This window comes from Porites lutea, chromosome 5 (assembly GCF_958299795.1).
Source record: "Porites lutea chromosome 5, jaPorLute2.1, whole genome shotgun sequence".
NCBI lineage: Eukaryota > Metazoa > Cnidaria > Anthozoa > Scleractinia > Poritidae > Porites > Porites lutea.
The window spans coordinates 6,864,125-6,883,944 of record NC_133205.1 but is presented as its reverse complement, the minus strand read 5'-3'; the positions used below and the strand labels follow the sequence as shown (position 1 = coordinate 6,883,944).

General features: G+C 40.8%; 2 protein-coding genes across 3 annotated transcripts in view; one reads left to right on the top strand and one right to left on the bottom strand.

Annotated features, from left to right (window-relative positions):
* Positions 1-2,549, top strand: part of LOC140936359 (coadhesin-like) — an 11,136-nt gene extending 8,587 nt beyond the window's left edge. For both annotated transcript variants that reach the window (XM_073385826.1, XM_073385825.1), the window contains one exon: positions 1,344-2,549. In XM_073385826.1, the coding sequence (XP_073241927.1) occupies positions 1,344-1,608 (265 nt within the window). In that variant the 3' untranslated portion in view covers positions 1,609-2,549. The remainder of the gene's footprint in view (positions 1-1,343) is intronic.
* On the bottom strand, positions 2,516-19,820 carry LOC140936358 (DNA-directed RNA polymerase, mitochondrial-like). Its single transcript, XM_073385824.1, has 16 exons — positions 19,666-19,820; positions 18,185-18,987; positions 17,401-17,652; positions 16,390-16,819; positions 15,067-15,272; positions 13,557-13,718; positions 12,612-12,897; positions 11,202-11,442; positions 10,695-10,903; positions 9,658-9,848; positions 8,778-9,011; positions 7,887-8,162; positions 6,386-6,727; positions 5,178-5,266; positions 4,225-4,301; positions 2,516-3,334 (listed from the first exon to the last, which is right to left on the bottom strand). Exons 1-16 carry the CDS (start codon positions 19,802-19,804, stop codon positions 3,285-3,287), a joined length of 3,987 nt encoding a protein of 1,328 aa, XP_073241925.1. The 5' UTR covers positions 19,805-19,820; the 3' UTR covers positions 2,516-3,284.

Genomic DNA, 19,820 nt, shown 5'->3' with positions numbered 1-19,820 from the left:
ACATACATACATACATACATACCCAGCAAACTCCCCCCCCCCCCCCCTCCCCGGGTTGTTAACGCACTATAGGTTCTTATGCATGCATGATTCTTGATTTTGTAGCTTGTCAACGAAAACAGCAATAAATATAATAGACTACTCCATTGATAAGATAATTTCCTGCCGGTCAATTTTAGTCAGACTAGCAAAAAGTGTTTTCGCGGCGTAACGATTCCCGATATAAGAATGCGTGACAGGCGCCATCATGTGATATCAGTTTTGTGTACACAGCGAAGACGACTCGATCGGATCAAGCGCTGTAAACAGGTACACCTGTAGTATTAATGCGTTCGGCTTAAAGGCTTTCCTTTCCTACATGATGTTCTATTGTGTCAAAAGTCACAAAAAGTTTAAAATACTTGATACATTTGATGAATTATTGTGTTATTCGGGTTTGCATTAAGACCTTCCATCGTGTATTGTAAACACTCATAACAGAAAATAAGCATATTTCGTCGATCAGCTGTGCTGATAAATCGTTAAAATCACAACATATTTTTATGTTTCTATGTTTTTGGACATTCCCTTTGTTGGTCTGAAAAGACATTTTGTTTAGAAGATGTGGGGATTTTGCACAGTGCTAGGATGAAAATATGCATTTTTGAGTCATTTCCTGCGTACGGCAAAGTGGTATAAATCAAAAAATATTTAGTAGACACGAGTTGTTTTTGAAGGACCAAAATTGTGTCCATTACATCATTTAAGGACCAATTTAGTCCTAGGAAGTGAAAAAAATCGTTGAAAGTGCAAAACTTTGAAGTGGTGAACTCGGCAATATGCGCTATTTTTACTCTTTGTCACTGCAAAAATTTGGCCGCCGAGTGCTGAAGTGATTTTCCTCCCGAAAAATGTTATTTTGAAATATTTTCAAAAACTAATGCGGTTTCAATTACTTTTGGACTAAGATATATTCATGGGCAAAGTTTAAAGGAAATTGATTTTCCGACCCGAAACTCAGTGGACCGGTTTTAGGGAGACTCACTCTTAAGTTTCCATCTTCGTAAGATTTCCTTTTACCTTGTGGCAGTTTCAGCAGGTGTTCTTCACATAGCAGTTGTTATCCTATCCTTTGTATGTATTTAAGTACATATTGGTGGTATTGTTGGGGTAATTGTTGATGTGGGTAGTGTAAAAAATACAAGCCACTAGCAAGCTTTTCTAAACTATGCAGTGAGAAGTATATAATGTATTGATTCTGATAGTCCAACTGCCCGATAACACACGTCAATCATATGGACTCAAAAGAGCGTTTGTTTTATCTTTAAGTGTTCAATTTTTTTTGTGTGTGATTTCTACAACAGCAAACAGCAAAACAAAGAAGAGGAGGACAAAGACACCAAGAGTGAAAACGAGGATAGTAAAGAGAAAGAGGAGGATAAAAAGAACGAAGGAGATAAAGAAGAGACTGAAAAGAAGGAAGAAAGCAAAGAAGAGGATGAAAAGAAAGAAGATAAAGAAGACACTGATAAAAAGGAGGAAAACAAAGAAGAGGTTGAAAAGAAAGAGGAAAAAGAGGAAGAAAGAAAAGAGAGTGACGAGAAAAAACAGAAAGAGGAAGGACAATGAGGACAAACAGTCAAAACAAATTAAGCCGTGATAAAGAAAGTGAAACCGTATTTAAAAAATTCGTCCTAACAGTAGATGTAAACACACGGGGATCCTTCGGATTTGAGTAATAATTACTATAGAACAATATAAATGTACGACAATATTGTAGTTTTCTTTCAATCATATTACCCCTGAGTTTATAGTGTGCTTTTAATCATCGTAAGATAAACGGTGAAAAAGGTCTGAGGATTGAAAGTTACCTGGTCTGACTTGAGGTCATGGCCCTTGACTAAAAATACTAACAACAGAGGTTTTTGGAATGAACCCTTTCACTGCCAGAGTGTTTGATAGAGTTTTGTGAGGTAACTCCAACTTTTGAGTTTGTGGACGAACTCCTACGATGTGACCATTCAAATGAAAGCTCTCTGCCTGTACTTTCACGTGATGCTATTTGTTTGTCAAAATTTTAGAAAATGAAATTTGGTCGAAATTTGCCTTTGGCCACATTTGGCAGTGAAAGTGCTAAAGCAAAGGCAAAGAGGAAGGGCCAGTTCTTTGAAGACGTACGAGTCTTCTTGACAGAAACGAAATGAGTGTTTCAAGTATTTTTTGCTGGGGTATTTTGGTCATTGTGTTTTGTTTGGTAGGGGCTATTCACATGATGCATGAGTGAATTTCCTTCCAGAATGTAGTTCGTATTGCATTCACTCGATCACTAAATCCTGAAAGCGACGGCGCTCGAGACTGTTCGCTGGCCCCTATCGTTCCCTACGAATCATTACGGTTCTCGAACCGGATGAAATTCTCGTCCCGGTATGATACCATGTTATCATGTAAATAGCCCCTTTTGTTATTTTCAGCTGAATACCCTAAAGAGAAATGCATGAGCTATTTAAAAAAGCTGTGCAAAGTACCTACATATATGTTTACCGCCAAATAAACTTTTATTTACAAACTTTCATTTTCGTAAAGTATTTGCCGTATGTACAACTTATCACAGCATATTCCGCGAGCCTTTATAAAAGGATCCAGCAGCTATGCAGGACTAGTAGTGTTAATAGCTTTGAAGGCCATATGGCTTCCGAATATGGTGGGCGCACTGGTTTGATTGTATCGCCGTTTTTTGCTAATCACCACCCACCATCACAAATTTTTAAACTTTACCCTGCCTTCTTCAAATGCCTTTGACTAAGTCATCTGCTAATGACGAAAAATGTAAACAATGACGTCAGCTAGTACATAACAGGATGAGGCATCCAGTTGTCTATTTACTAGCGTGGAAGCCTGTATAACGGCGCTTAATGAGCCAAGCGAGGCGAACGCGGCATTTTGAGCGAAGCGCGAAACGAGCGCGGGAAGGAGTTTGTTTTTCTCCTCCTTTAGTCTCGTCCCATGCCATTCCTTTGATTCTGGACTCCAAGTACTGGATTCGGGATTCCTTGTCTCCGCATTCTAATCATTAGCGGGATTCCAGATTTCACAAGCAGAAACATCCCGGATTTCGCACTTCGCAAAGAAAAATTTCTCGTATTCCGGAATCCAGATTACCTTACATGTAAAAAGGGTGAAACTCCCAATGAGATAGTTCCCAACTCAGGGGTTCTCCGCCTTCAATCTCAGGAATTAAAATCGTACGGGCTTTACTTTCGCGGAGGAAAGGTACACAAACACATACATCAGCATTGTGACATTGTTCAGCAGAAGAAGTAGGTGGAGTTAAGAACTTCTTTGATGTCGAAGTCTCCTGAAAATAAATGAATAGGAGAGAAGACGCTGTTTAGGTTACATGTACGCAGGACATGTAAGCTACAACTAGTTTCATTAACGACTGTTCAGGCGGCTTCTAGTCCATTCTCTCGCATTTCAGTGAAAGTATGAGCGTCTCTATTTTGTTTATCATGCAGTGTCATCTCCAGCACCTTGTCAGCGGCTGTCCTAAAAAGTGCAGGACGCGCGAGAAAGATATACTCGGGCGATCAAATCTTTTGAGTCATACAACCTTATTAAAAACACGCTACCTACGTTGCCCGCAATAAAAAAAAGCAAATAAACATATAATGAAATATATAATAAAGAATACGAAATGAAGGAATAGAAACCAGACTTACATGAACGACTTAACCGATATATGAATATGACAGCACAGCTAACTCGATACCCTGGGAACCAGACGTTTTTTAATCTGGACCAGAGAGCCATCGCTTTGATAGCGCCGAGCCAATTATATTCCTGCTTATACGAAAACATTCAGGGGTCAATTTTTAAAATGTAACTTTTACACTTGTAATTTACAAGTGTAGCTATTGTTCAAGAGTCTGAAAACATTAGCTACACTTGTAAATTACACTTGTAAAAGTTTCAGTAAAGTGAATCCAGAAGCTGGATGTATAAAGCGCTGTGATTGGGTGACAATCAGAATGAGTGGTTCGGCTTCGCTGCTCGTGGCTTCGGCCTACGGCCGACTAGCCTGCGTAGCAAGCGTTTCCGAGCGAGTTTGCGAGAAATTTGGGAAGAATGGCTACGCAGGCTAGCAGCCAACCAGAAGCACCTCGCCGCAAGCACCGCAAACGTCGCACACGAAAAAAAGGGCGGGTTCTCAGGGTATTTCCTCGTATTTTTAGGTGAAAGACATACCGTAATCAGGTCTTCCTTCGAATGTCACATGTGTTAGTTCCTTTCCACTCTCCTTTGATTTTAACGGACGAACTAACCTACACAAACATAATATTGGAGAGTCAAACACAATCGTGTGTACTGTTACCAAGAACAAAACAGCAGTGGAGTAGCCGTTACAACATAGATAGAATATTCGCGTAATCAAATAGACCACGTTCGATATATTGAAATTCTAACATGACTCCGAGGCTTTAGGGACAAAATTGCAAACTCCATTGTCTCACAATTCCCAGAAGCGACTTTGGCACAGAGAAAACCAAGCCAAATATAGAAAAAAGACCAGAAAGCCTCAGAGTCATGTCAGAATCGTGGGCTATTCAATAGGCCATTTGCACGATGACATCATTTTAATACTACTAATGACAGCAAAATTCTTCAGTGTTTTGCTTTCTTGTGTACATTAATACTTTTGTTGTTTTAATCCTCGGTGGGATTACCAAATTTAAATACCAAAGGAAAACGAAATGGATTCTGGTAGTGGTAATAAAATGACGTCACCGTGCAAATGGTCTAAAGCGAGAGTGCTTCATATTCCCACTGAGCACGCTCATGACGTCAATAACATCCGAGTTCTCGTGAGCTTAGCAAATCCTCCCGAGTGCATCCGCACCTCAATAGTACACGATGAAAAATTTACCACGTGTTTGCTAACGTAATCTAAAGAGAAAAACCTTTGAGTTTGTTAACAGATAGTAGAGGAATGAGGGCGTTAGTGCTGTGGCGTGTAAATTATTCTTTGCAGTCTTCTCTTTCGAAACAATTCGTCGGTGAAATGTCGTTTTCAATCTCATTATGAATTCTAAAACCTTTCTAAATGTTTTTGGCTGCGCCTCGAGCAACCTTTACGCCTCTTTCCAACACTTCAATCTTCCCACGTGCTTCATATCTCATTAAACGATAAATTGACTTACTTCAGGTCTGAGTAATTCTTGTGAAAATGTTCATGAAGTTCCTCCAGTAACGGCTCATTATGAAGCGCAACAAACTGTTCACGACAAATCTGAGTAAAGAGGAACCAAAGGATTGTTTACTACACCACACAAGATGCCAAAAACCACACAACGTACTAAATCGGTAAACAACGGTGGAAGAAGCCTGCATTCAATAGTAATGCCATTCATACGGACCCTTAGGATTGATTTCCACTGTCGCGTAATTTTTCCGTGCGAGGTTTAACTTTTACCTTTACGCGTGACCTTCCATACATTGTCTCTATTTCATTCACGCGCGTAAAATTTACGTGCGTACGCACGTAAAAATTACGCGACAGTGGAAATCCACCTTTACTCTTAACTCCCACTCCGTAAGGGAGATAGGTTGCTAGGCTGGTAAGGCTCGATTACCAACCGCTGTTCGGGAAATGAGCCCGCGCTCCTTTGTGAAAAGACTTACGCCGGCATACGTATTGCTGCAGTTTTTTTTTTTTGGCGAAGAGGCAAAACACAACATATGTTATTGGTGTCTAATGACATTTCCCATTTCCGGCGTTTCGTAACGATGCATAAATTAAATTTTGAATTAAGTCACAGACACGATCGGCGACTCACGCGTCCAGCCATCTCTTCTCGGGAAGGAACACGACCGGACCCGAAAGACCGGCGGAAATCGAGCCTATGAGGGAGATTTCATTCCCATTAATGTAGACCTTTTAATCGGGAAGTTTGAGGTTTCCCCTTCAAATGTATGGTCTCAACAATCCCGATCAAACCCAATAAGGGATTTAGAAATCAGTAATGACGAAACCCGTAGACTAACAATACCTTCCTGAAGAGTACGTAGATCACCAGGAAGTGATCCGCAACCATCTGATATTTTCTGCATTCAAACGCTCAGAACTTCCGTAGTAAAGCTCTCATAAATTTGGTAAATCAAAACTTAAAAATACACTGTTGCAGCATCAACAAAATTATAACATCAGTTTGAAGTAAACTCCATACATTTTTTAGATTTAATTCATCTGATTTGCGTCAGCCTCTATCCGTCCTTCGCCAAATCCCTTGTCTCCCACGACATACCCTGCGAGCGAAGGCCACTTTTTTGGAAGTAAAAATGCTTACAGAGTTCCCACCACCGGTCCCCATTAGCAGGGTACCCATCTTTTCCCGAGAATCTCACTTACTCGATTCATTACTCCCACATTGGCTGCATGTGTCCAGAAGCTGTCGTGTACCGACGAAAATGTCGCGCCAGATCGCTGACAAAATAGCGCGGTCAACATCATGTGAGTAGAGTCCAGCGAATGGACAAAGTTTGGCGGGAAGGCTCCACGCTGCTTTCTAGAGTCGGGTGGGACGTGGGGCAGACCTTTGGACTTAATTAACATCCATTGGAGCTTGGTGCGTACGACTTTTTGAGGAGGCTTCTTGGAGTACGGCTGACTGACATACAGACCAAGGGGTGTGTACCAGTCCACGTAATGACCAGACAAAGCGATCTGCGTGGCTGATGAGGCAAACCAATTCTGCAAGTGAGGAAAAAGCCATTACTAACTACCGTAAATGATCGATCATTTTACCTGTTATAGGTGCGGCGCTTATACGAGAGCGGTGCCTATTTCAACCACGGGTAAGGGGAATATAGAAAGAATTGAGTGAGGCGCGTACTTGGAATGTATGATTTTGTACTAATAGTATAAAATAGTTACACCTCGAAGTGTTATATGAACCCGGTTTCAAGAGTTTACCTACATTAAAACTTTAGAACTCACGAGTTGGTCGAGGTCTTATTTCTCAAGCGATATCAAGCGCCGTAGCAAAGGTGGGGCGTTAATTTGTAAATACCAAATTAGCGCCGCGGCGCTCAGTCGAGAGCGGCGCTTAATCGATCATTTGCGGTGTTCCCTCAAATGAGAAAAAAAAGGAAATGAATAATTAAAGGTGGAGTTCCATATTGCACGTATTTGGCCGCCCCGGGGCTTTTTTTCCAATGGCCGCATATAAGACGGGGTCCTGATTAGAGGCTGATTCCGAGGCTGGGGGATGAATTTTCAAGGTTTTATTACCAGAAATAAGTAACTGCCTCTACTTTATAACTTTTTTGACTGCTGTAGAAAGATTACAAGGTTCTAAACTTTCAAACGAATTATTTCAAGGGGGGAGAATCTGTCAAATGAACATAAACCTTTCCCTTCCAAAACTGGTCAAAGTCAAGCTTCATACAATATTTCTAATTTTCACTTAACACCAGACTGAAAAGTAAAGAGCACCATGCTATAGTATTGATTAAGAAGAATCATTTGAATGGTCACACAATAGGATTTCGTTCACGGATTCAAAAGTTAAAACCACCTTTCGGGACTCCGTCATTCACTGTCAGATTGAAATGGTTCATCTTATGTACCGAGTTTAGCCCAGGGATGAGTTTAAAATTTGCTTGGGCGGGGGATGGGTAAGCGCTCGATGCCGATGATCTTACGAGCAAAAAAAGGGACTGTAAACAGACTAATAACACTAAGCACTCAATTCAGTCAATTCATTTTAGAATTTGGACAAAACGCGCGTGAAATTATTCCCTACTTTCACGCGTCACCTTTTGATTACACATACAAACCCGAATTGCATAATTACTATATAAACTTGTAGGGTTCACAAGAAACCTCTCATTCTATTTAATCGACTCACTTGGATGGCTCTTGCGGCAGTAAACATCTCCCCAATACTTGCGAAAACCTTGGTGACCAGGTATGTAGAAGCCTTAAAAATAACTTTGTCATTCATTTCCAAGTCTTTTAATTGGCGCTCAATCTGCAATCGGCCACCAACGAACGTGACGCCATAAACAATGGTCATAACCGTCTGTTTCACCACTTTACGAGTGACTTTTCCTTCAAGTTCTTTAGCAATTTCGTGACCAGCTTCAGCGTCACGCAACCGAGCAGCTTCGACAAGTTTTGCGACCTGAAGAGCAAGGTACAGAAAAAATAATACTAATGACTAAAAGTTTATCTTAGGTATTTAGGATTTAACTCTTCTCCCTCGAGAAGGCTCACGAATCCTCTCCCTCCTCGCTCAAACATAACCCCCACCCCCCTCCTCGCCCAACCCACTTCCCTCTCCCATTCTCTTCAGTTCCATTGCACGCAATGGTGTGGTCTTAGCTATCTACATGACACAGTTTTATGGGGATGGGATATTAACTCATCGCGCAACCCCCAGTCTGGTACCCCGCGAGCAGAGGTCTCTCTTGCATGGCTTTTAGCGTTTACGAAGTCGTTCGCGTGGCTTGTCTGTCGCGTAACGTAGTTGGTTTCTTTACGTAATAAACCAACAACTCGACAGACAAGCCACGCGAACGACTTCGTAAACGCTAAAAGCCATGCAAGAGAGAAACCTCTGCTCGCACGGTACAATCTGGAAGTCCAGGTCCAAGAAACTCGACTGGCCTTTCACCAAAAACCTGTCTTGCACGGTTGAACCCACCAGGGATCGAAGACCCAGCTGGTATAGCTTCCAGGATCATGAAAGCGCTTACGTCTTCCCACGCTGATGATTAGAGAGAAATGCAAATTTTACCTCCTCATAAACATCTTGTGGCCTGTCAGCGGGCAGTAGGTTCACTTGTTTAGCGCCGTAAGTATCCTGGCCCAGAGCAGCGTAGTGCTGAAGCCCATTACAAGAACCATCCTGATGAACAGGCTGATGGGAAATAAACTGGGTGGGGTCTGGGGAACGGGTAGCGTCTGCGATCTCCATGCATGTGGCCAGCGCCTGCCAAGGATCATCAGCGGTTTTCCACCATCCTCGACCCTGTAAGAAAATAAACACTTAATGGGCTTGGAGCACGCAGTGAGTAAGATATCGGGCAGAAACTGTGGCCAAATTTGGTGGTATTGATCCGGCACATTTCTACATCAAAAACGACACTAATTTACCCTTACCTAGCCAAGGTGCACGAATGTTTAAGCACACGTAACCGTAAAAAGTCGAGGAGTTGGGGCAAGTCAAAGGAGCGAGGAAGGGGACGGGGCTTCTCCCCTCTCCCTCCCCCGTCGCCTTCTTTCGCCCTTATGCCAACCCCAAGGGTTGATATTTCGACTCTCCCCAATCTTCCGTCATAAAATCAAAAGATGGCGGCCACGGCATTACGAACATAAACAAGCAACTTTCGCTCGCCCCCAAAATACGCCAGGACTGCGAATTTTGATTTCTTTTTAGAAGGAAACAGGTACCACCATGTAAGCATTTTAGTTTGACCACCCGCCAGTCGTTGGATATTATTCTCCAACAAGAAATTTTATTTTTTCCTCGCCGCCGGGGAACATTTTCCATAAAAAATACAAGAATGATATAGTCGCGTTGCAGCCCTTACAAAGCTGCTTCGTATAAGAAATTTTCTTCCACTAAGAAAGTAGAACTTGGATTTACCGAAGTGTTGACCCAATCATTCACCTACCGTCAGAGGATTGTCCGCTGAGTCCAATATATCGTCCATAATGTCGTTAGCATACTGAAGACGTTCTTTTAGTGAAGATTTTTTCTTAGTACCGTGGAGCGCCACAAGATGTATCTTCAGCCAATCCAGACCCTTCGCCCCCAAGGGGACACCCTTGGCAAATTGAAGCATTCCTCGGCTTAGATCATCCCCTACGACACACAAAAATAATGATGGACACACTCAAAATCGGTTATGGCCAATTACGAGAGAAGGTTGGTACTGAAAATCTATCGTGAAAGGACCTTCGATAGGTGAATCTTTGTTTAAAAAAATTTTCTCACTTAGTGACATTTCAAAACTAACTTTTCAAGAATTCTGAACATTAACAAAACATGCCATTACCTTTGAAATGCGATTCTAAACGTATAGCTTCAATAACGCTAATACCACACTGAAATTTGATATTTCGTTTGTCCAATTCCGGATATTTCCTTAAGTATTACCTGCACAAAACAAAAACTTGTAAAGATAAACTTTTTTCTTGAAGGGAAGCTCTTTCAGACATTGGAGTACATGTTTACTTATCATGATGACTTTTCTATAAAATGTTTATGGCTACAAAAAATCCTGTAAACAATGATGTTAGCACAATTCTCTAATACAGCAGTATGCCTATAATATCTTTGAATGCGGAACCCAGTCCTCAGCGACTCGCCTGTGAAAACAGCCGACTTTTACACATTTTCAGTAATTCCATACTGATGACGTGTCACTAACCAGATCTGGGTAGTACTTCTGATTGGCTGAAGCAAATTTCCCTCGCTGCTTCACCCAATCGAAAGCACTGACGCAAAAAAACAGTGACACGTCACCAGTACGGAATTTCTGCGCTCGTTTCTCAGACGTCATTTCGCGGGAAAAACCGGTGCCAGCGTCGGGAAATGTCGGCTGTTTTTTTAGGCCACTGTTGAAAATTGTAATCAATGATGTTAACAAAGACTCCCTAAAAGAGTAGTATGCTGATAATCTCATTGAATGCTAGACCCAGTACTTACCGACATGCGAGCAGTGTGGAGGAATAGGATAGACTCTTCCCCGGAAGTCCAAGTTGATTGGCAGCCAGAAAACGTGATCACGGAAGTGATTGGCGACAGAGAGTTTGTACAAAGCTGACATGCGCAAGGAGTACTGTTCGCGTGCCAGTTTCTTGGCGATTCGTCTTTCTTGAATTTGTTTCCTTCTTTCTTCTGCGTTAGTTTTAGACCTGAAAATATTGATTTAGATAAATAAAAATACTCGAGTAACTAACTGAATATAAAGCCAGAGCTAAAAAAAATTGCAAGAACTGAATTAATAGAGTTCTGGCTTGTCTTTTAGGCAAGCTGCTCTCCATCCCATTTTGCTCGTCTGGCGTCACCTCTTACTAGTCTTAGTGAATGATTTTGTTAGAGGATGACTTGCCCATTGGGTAAGTAAGCTCTAAAAGTTACTTGCCCAGCAAGAAAATAAACATGTCTCGGAGTACCGGGCCGAGCCCTTTATCGTATCGATAACCAACTCACTTGGGCGATTTTGACTCCACTTGAGGCTCGGCCACAGGACCAGGTATAGCTAAGTCATCATTACCACCAGTGTTAAACATTTGGATGGCAATATCCAGTATTCGTTTATTTGTCCTCCACGCACAAGACCCAAGGAAGTTCAGGGAGTCAAATACAGCAACCAAGTCTTCCTTACTTGTTTTCTCCTCCAGCAGTTTGTCATACCGACCTTCTTCATCACCAGCACTGCGAACAAGCTCAACTGTAACAAATAAAAACAGTTCTTCTCTTATTCCTGTATCCACACGTTGACCAAGGCCACACATGGCTTGCATACATGTATCACTGGCGTGTTCGTAGAAAAGGAAAGCTAACCTACAAGCAAACTCTATATTGGCACCCTGAGAGACGAAGGTCCACGCGACAGGGCTCGAAAAAAAATTTAAATTCCAGCTTATCCTTTGGGCAAGCAGCTCTCACATTTTGCTTGCTCGGGGCCACCTCTTGCTCGTCTTTAATACTGATTTTGTAGGAGGGTGACTTGCTTAGACTCTTGCCTTCTGGTCAGTCAAGTCAGCTTTAAAAGTTACTTTCCCAGCAAGAAAATCTACCTGTCCCGGACTACCGGATGGGACGTTTTTCGAGCCCTGCACGTGCCCTGCATGTTGGTGGCGATCCAAGCAAGAAGTGAGGATGGGAGGAGAACAAGTAAGAAAAGATTCCTTCTTTTGTCGCCCTAATCAATAGCGGCAGATTAGCGCTTGCCCTGATTCTCCAAATTTCCAGTGCGCAGCTGGGATGCAGGCTACAAATACGCCTGCGATGTAGGCCAGGCTAACCGAAATAAATTTGCAGGAATAGATTCCTCAATGGTTACTTTGTCGATGTGTCATTGGTTATGATTGCGGGCGACAATATGAGCCTGGAATCCTAATCTCCAGGTTGTTATGTATGTAGCCAGCATTCGTTTGGACTTCCACCAAGAATGAAAGGGATGCTCAGAACACAATTTGGTCAGCGCGCGTTTCGACCTTCTACCCCTCGTAATCTGATCGCGCGTGTTTTGACTATCTGTCACGAGAAACATACGCAAAGCATAGCGATGGAGCAAAAGCGTTTGGATTTCCAATCGTTGTCGCCCGCACTTCCTAACCTTTGGTTATTACTAGTTTTTAGCCATAATTTTAAACATTCAAAGGCCCTATGAGTAGAAACATAGTAAACAAGAACAATTTAGTGAATGAAAAGCGTTCGTTCCCTGCTGGCAGAGGTCTTTTTTTCCTAGTAGAGAAACGAGTTGAAAGATAAGAGTAATTCGTCTTCTAAACCTGTGCGATGTGCGGAGAATCTAATGATTGTCATGTTTTAGCAGGAATGATTGACAAGGTTGATATTACTCACGAAAACAACGCTCAGATAAAGTTTTCAAACCTGGTAAGATAAGGTAGGCGCCATCCTTGGTTGCTCTCCATGGGCGTGGTGGGACCAGCATTGGCACCGATGTTGTTTCCATAGAAATCTCTCCCTGACTCGCCAAATACTCCTTGAACAATTTACAAACGACTGGGTGTGGCTTTAACACTCCCAGCTTCTTGTTCACCTTGAATTCGTACGTGTGGTAAAAAGCTGGAAGAATCAACTCTTCTGGGCGATTGTTGAAGAGATTCACATTAATTTGAGCTGACTTGAGGAAGCAATCCACCAATGAGCATCCAAACTGAAAGCCAATATTATTATCAATTATGGAGAGTTTGCAAATGACTACCATTCATAGCCCTCGAGAAAAAGAAAGATCGGAACATACAACGTACGCATGTTGTTAAATAGCTTGGTTTTCCCCCAACATTTTGCCCTCGGATTGGCTACGTCAAGGCCACATGACAACTAAAAAGTTTCTAGATGGACAGAAAAGAAAAATGTACGACCTCAAAGGTTAACTGTGTTTAGTGCACTGTTAGTCCCTTCTTTGTTTTCACATTGGATCCACTCATATGATGACCGAGAACAAATCCAGCCAGCAGCTAGGGAGGGATTGAACTCTGGCTTACCACTCACAGGGGCCGAGTTAGGGGGAGGGTGCAGGGGTGCCCCCCCCAGCCTTGACGTGACCTTCGGCTTTCTAACACAACTGGTATTCTGTATTAAAATTTGCTTACGTCACCAGTCAGTTACGCCATTACTTAGTGGTGCACCCCTCCTAAGAAAAATCCTGGATCTGCCCCTAACTCAGCCACTCCTCTTCCGATGAGAAACAAAGATGCAGCTAAAACACAAGTTAACTCCACATGGCTGTTTCAAGTTCAAAGTCTCCCACATTTGCACACTATACAAGGTATGATCTGCAAGGGGAGATCATTGTACCACTGCAGTACTTACTACTATTTTTGTAGCCCAGGGCCAGATTGGAACTTCTTGCTGAAGTGAACCACCAAAAGGAAGCATATCATCCAGCTCATTCCAGAACTCTCGAGCCATCTTCCTCGCTGTAAGCCTCTCATCCATCAGATAAGAAAAATAGTCATGATATATGCCCTTCATCTGAATGGAGAAATAATAATAATAATGATGATGATGATGATGATGATGATGATGATGATGATGATGATGATGATGATGATGATGATAATGATGACGATGATGATGATAATAATGATGATGATGATGATAATAATGATGATGATGATGATGATAATAATGATGATGATGATGATAAACTGTTGTTATCAGCACCTTGGTGATCTGAACCAAACATTTCACTACCACAAGCATTTTTTTCAAGTTCTTGGAGGTTCAGAGGTTTCATTTGAAACCAAACACCAAATATAACAGTCATACTTATATCTATGTACTTTATTTACTTTCATGTACTTCACTATCCATCTACAGTACTATCCCATAATGTACAGCATTAAAAGAAAGGGCATGTGTCCAATACCTAGCCCAGAGCTACGTGTACATGTAGATATTGCTATGGGGCTAGTGAATTTTTTTCTTGATTTGCCTGACGGGTAAGTGTAGTTTTTTGGAGAATTCAAATTACAGAAGAACTGAAATCAATCCTGCTCATCAACATTTTTTTCTTGGGCTAGATAAAATGACTCTTGGCTTGTACATGGTACCTACAGTTTACCAAACTGTAAAACTGACTTCACTTTGCACCCTGTTCATGTGTGATTAAATGTGCACTACTATCTTATAAGTTTTGTTACTTCTCTAGTTTTTCTGTAACTTTTTTTTATTGAATAATCTATTTATTCACATTACGGTACATACTGTAAATCCTCTATTAAGCTCCCCTGGGGGGTTTATTTATTCCATGCCCGTTTGAGGGAGGGGTCTTAATAGAGATGGGGGGCTTATTTGAGAGGACAGGCTTATTTAATTTAGAAATGACAATGGTATCAGTTCTCCATAAAGAACTAGAATACAAAGTAGAGACACTCAAGAACAAGAAGGGTGGAGGTCATGTAGCCGAGGATCAGAATCAAAACCGAACTTCCAGTTGGTAAATAAACCATCCAGGATCAGTCCACACAAAGTTTTACAATCATGATTGATTAATACAGTCTATCATTTATTAGTGAATAGAATAAACATAAATAAAGGAGGGGAGGGGGGCTAAGTAGAGAAGGGGGAGCTTATCAAGTTTCTTCCCCTGAAAAGGTGGGGTGGAGGCCTTATTAGAAGGAGGGGGTTTATTTGAGAGGGGGAACCTTAATAGACGATTTATGGTAATTCACCTCCTTTAGCCTTTTTGGGTTGTGCACATATCGTTTGTAACTAGGGTTAAAAATGTCATATGTTCTTGTTGTTGTTGTACTGTCAGCTGGGCTGAAAAATAGTGGCAGTAATAGTACTGTAGAGGCTCAACAGCAGTTACATGTACCTTGTCCAACATTCCAGACTGTACTCTGTGTTTCACAATGTACTTTGTGTTAAGCACTGAGCCCAATGCTCCACTAACACCATATAAAGGTACACCTTCAACACGCCCTTTCACATAAAACACAATGGTGTCCAAGGTAATATCAGCGAGCTCGTCAGGTTCAAATGCCTGGAAGAAAGGTGCAAATCTAGGGTGCACAGACTTCCCTATGGAGGGGAAAGAGCACCATTAGCATGGTATGAAATCTATGTACTATGTTACAGTTGAAAATTAAATTCAGGTTAAAGTTTTTAACCTACAATTGGTGACAAAAATGTTGAGACAAAAATAGGGTAACATCAGAGAACAAAACAATCCACACCCCTCCTCCCTCCCCTCCATTCAAAGTTGGGGTGTTTGTTGTTTTCTGTATGTAGCTCGAACAGCGGTACAACATTGCATGGAGGGGATGGGGGAGGAAACGCAATATTTTCCCCTTTTGAAGTCAGTAAATCATCAGAAAGCCCTTTAAGGCAAAGTGTCCCAACTAATTTTGTTTTTTTAATTTCCTTTGTCTCCTAGCCCTTATTATACATGGTTTAGGGCTAGGAGATAATGGATACTAAGAATCAACCTAGGTTAAAAAATTTTAACCTGAATTCGAGGCTGTGCTTTAGCAGAGCCTGGTGGCCCGTGGTGCCTAATTTTTGCTCTCGGGCGACTAGAACATCTTTGCTTTTTCATAGAAATCATATGCTGGGCACACTAGATTTCACAACTTCAGAACACTGGGCTCCCTTCAATTTTTCTTAGAGCACAGCCTTGGAATTTAATTTAGACCTATAACATGTACACAGTAATGTATGTGAATTTATTCCAACAGCATGACAAGCCTTTAGCACTTCTCATTAATTTTATGGTTCTTCAGTTAATTTGTTCTGAAAAAAGAAAACCAACCAACAAACAAGAATTTACCTTTGGAAAGTCAAATTATTGTTCTGTAGCAATTTTTTCCCTACTTATCCAAGATGACTGAGCAGACGTATTTCTGCCTGTAAACCATTTTAGCACCTTTTAAAAGAAAATTGTGATATCTGGGTTCAAAAATTCAAGTGGCAAGAAGTACAATGTATGACCAGTGCAATATATTTCCCTGATGGCAGACTTCACATTTATAGTGACAGTTTATCCTCCTAATTTTTAAAGCCACCAGGTAGAGAATAACAAAGAGAATATAAAAAAAAACAGTGTACTGCTTTGAATAGCTCTTGCTATAATCCTCAAAATTTCATGTCAAAAAAGACAATGTACAGACACTGATCTACATGTCAATGTTCACTGTACCTTTAGAATTCTTGATTTCAAACAACTCTTTCTCAATGCTCTCAATTAAAGCTTTTCTCCATTTGCTGCGGCACTCTAAAAACATTTCCTTTCTTCTTTGATTCATTTCACTGTCCCCTTTGTCATCCTCGACTGACTTTATGGGTGTAAACCCTGATAGTTCCTGTAAAATTTGCTGCTCAAAAAGCTCCTTGAGTCTTGGTTCATCTAGTTCTCTTTCAAGTTTTCCAGGAACACTTTGTAGTTTTTTGTCTAAGTTAATCCTGTCTGAATACCATGACCTTACAAGGGCGGGATATTTGATTTGACTCCGTGATTCTGGAGTACTTGGTTGGTAATCAGGGATGACAAGTCTTAATGCTTTCAAAACTCCTTTAGCTTGAGGCTCTGTTAGACAACACTTGTGGAATATGTGCCTGATATCAAACTCCTATACAAAAAAATTGGAAAGACCACAAAAAAATAAGAAGTTCTCACAACCAAGAGACTGCATACAATTACATCCCACTACAGTTAATTATTACATAAATAAACAAAATAGATCCTTTCCACATTGATATTTCTCTATTAAAATGTTTGTGCCGATGGTGACAGAGTTAGACAGCTATCAAGAATGGATAAGGCTAGCTATCACAAAGAGCCAGAGCCCTGAAGGATTTTCCTTGGCAATTAGAAGCTTTAACACTGGCAACTTTGTATCCAGAGAAATGAAATGAGCAAAATAAGAAAAAATAAAATAAAATCCCCCAGCATTTTTAATTGTCCTGGCCTGCCTACATAAACATTGTAGTTCAGAAGATACATGCCACTCCACTTAGTCCCAATAAAAATATTAGCTCTGATGATATCACATGTCGTATCAGGGAAATGCATGGTTTCATGAGGGGTAGGGGTGGTTTAAGGTATGGGATGAGGTGTGAATGGGTAATCAAATTGGGACAAAATTTTCCTTGACAAACTATGTTCTCATTTAAAAAGACAAATACATACAGAATATTGAATATCACTGACCTTCTCCTCCATTTCTTTAATGACACTCCGAACACCATCTACATCATCAAATTTGCCATAGCCGTGCAGCATTGCAGCGTAGGTTCCCATATCTGGTTGTAAACCTTCTCTCTTAAGCAGTTTAAACAGCAACTTAACACTCATCAGGTTTCCTTTCTGTGCCCAGCCATGAAGTAGTTTGTTAAAAGTATTTACATCAAACTTCTTTCCCATTCTCAAATACCTGTTGAACAGCTTTTCAGCTTGATAGGGCTGGACATAAGGAGAAAGTTAGTGTCATTAACCATAATAATGTGTTTAAGTTCTTTTATTAAAACAAAAATTTTTGAAGATTTTATGTCACATTAAACAATAAGCAATGATTGGATTTGGGTTTCATATGGCCTGACAAATTATGAAGATCAAGAAGAACATCATAAAAACCGTTTCTACCGTCTACTTGTAATGTACAGTCTGCTCTCTCTTAAAAGACACCTTTAGTCCCTGAGTTAGTCCCCGCCTTTCTTGACACCCTTTACTTAACTCTTGATAGATGGATGTCACTTTAAGACAGATACATAGTGCTGGTCCCAAAGACATCTTTAAAAGACTAGAACCTCGGTAAAACGGACACCTCGAGTTAGTCCCCGCCTTTCTTGACACCCTTCATTTAACTCTTGATAGATGGATGTCACTTTTAGACAGAAACATAGTGCTGGTCCCAAAGGTGTCCATCTTAAAGAGAGTTGACTATATCATGAATTTGAACATATTTTTATTTTCTCATCTTGGGCTCCTTACTCACATTTCCTAGAAACAGATATCCATCTATTTCAGCCAAAGTCTGTGCTTCAAAAAGCCTTCCACCTGCTGTTCCCTCTCTGTATTTCTTAGGAGCTTGAACAACACTGTCAAACATTGCACCAGATGTGATTTCAAGTTCCTCTAATGCAGCTACACTCTCTGTTCTTACAGTAGATTCCTCGTCATCACTAACAAAATCCAAATCAATGTCATCTTTTTCCTTAGCAAATTCTTTTGTTGTTGCTAGATGAGAAACATCACCAAGATCCTCCATTTCTGTTTCATCATGATGATCATCCTCCCCCGCAACTAAGATAGCTTCAGGACCATAATCTAACACATGTTCATCATCGTTCCCAGCTGTCCCTACTGTTGTCACAAGTATATCTTTATTCTCTTTACTTAGTTTTGAAGATTCACTTGTTCCTTTTTTCTGCTTATTTATACTCTCCAGTAATGTCCTCTCACTTTTTCTTTCACTATTCCTTGACAAGTCATATTTATGAGAAGGATTCTTCTTTTTTGCTGTTCCACTATCTGTGTCATTATTCTGAATCTCTTTTGAGTCTGTTCCTTTAGCTGTTTCAGTGCTTTTAGCACTACTTTTATCTGTTTTCTTTTTGTTACTTTCTGCTTTTTTAGTTTTCCTCCTGTGACCTCTGTCAACTGCAGAAACATCTTTTGCTGCTGAGGTAGCAACTTTCTGATCAAGAGGGGACGTTATAGTGCTAAACCCATGTGTGGATTGGAAGTTGTGTAATTTTGGTTCCACAAAGTTGTTGTCATTATTTAATGTCTTCTTCTCTAAATGATGGTAAAAGAGGAAAACATTACTTGCACCTGCCGCAGAAAATTCTGTTGTTTACTCGTATTTTGGCCTCTCTATGCCTTCAAAATTTGAGATAACTGCCTTGAGAAAACAGCCAACATTTTGTGATGCCACCACTGGTTTGCCCACGAAATGACGTCTAAGCAGCAACTGCATAAATTTCATACCCTCTTAACTGATGACATTCACTACCCAGATCTTGGTGGTACTTCTATTATTGGTAAAGTCAGAAAAGACATTTGCTCCAACCAATCAGGAGCACTACCCAGATCTGGGTAGTGACACGTCATGAGTATGGAATTTCTGCGCTTGTTTCTCTGTCATTTTGGGGGGAAGCCAGTGGTGGTGACACGAAATGTCAGCTGTTTGCTCAGGCTACTAGATACCCAGTAGTCTAAAATTTATGTCTAATTATATTTTATCTCATTCAATTTTTCTTAAAACATCTGACAAACGCATGGAGGTAGATATATAACCCACCCTCGACCTGCTAGATTATTTAATTTATACTCAGCCTCAGCCTCATCCGATAATTGATTATTGTTTCTTTTAATTTTCATTATTTCCTGGTTGTTCCTGAATAAAACTAAAAACATTTCCCGGCTGCCGGGTACGTATTTCATAGACACATGGGAAAGAATAATCTTTCTTACCTACGCGGAGATGTTTGCTTTCATGACTGTGTAGAATTCGACAACTTTGAAACCCTGTCCTTGTCAAAAGAAGCTTTACCGAAGCACTTGCACCCTCAAAAAGTTTCTGGTGTCGGCGACAAATCTGCAGAAAAGCCATGCTTGTTCCGCCATTG

Coding starts and splice junctions, on each gene's coding strand:
- LOC140936358 (XM_073385824.1), bottom strand. CDS start 19,804: ATGGCTTTTCTGCAGATTTGTCGCCGACACCAGAAACTTTTTGAGGGT. Junction 10,904..11,201: donor GTGGAGTCAAAATCGCCCAA/GTGAGTTGGTTA, acceptor CAATATTTTCAG/GTCTAAAACTAACGCAGAAG. Junction 6,728..7,886: donor CTGCCGCAAGAGCCATCCAA/GTGAGTCGATTA, acceptor CCTCACTTGCAG/AATTGGTTTGCCTCATCAGC.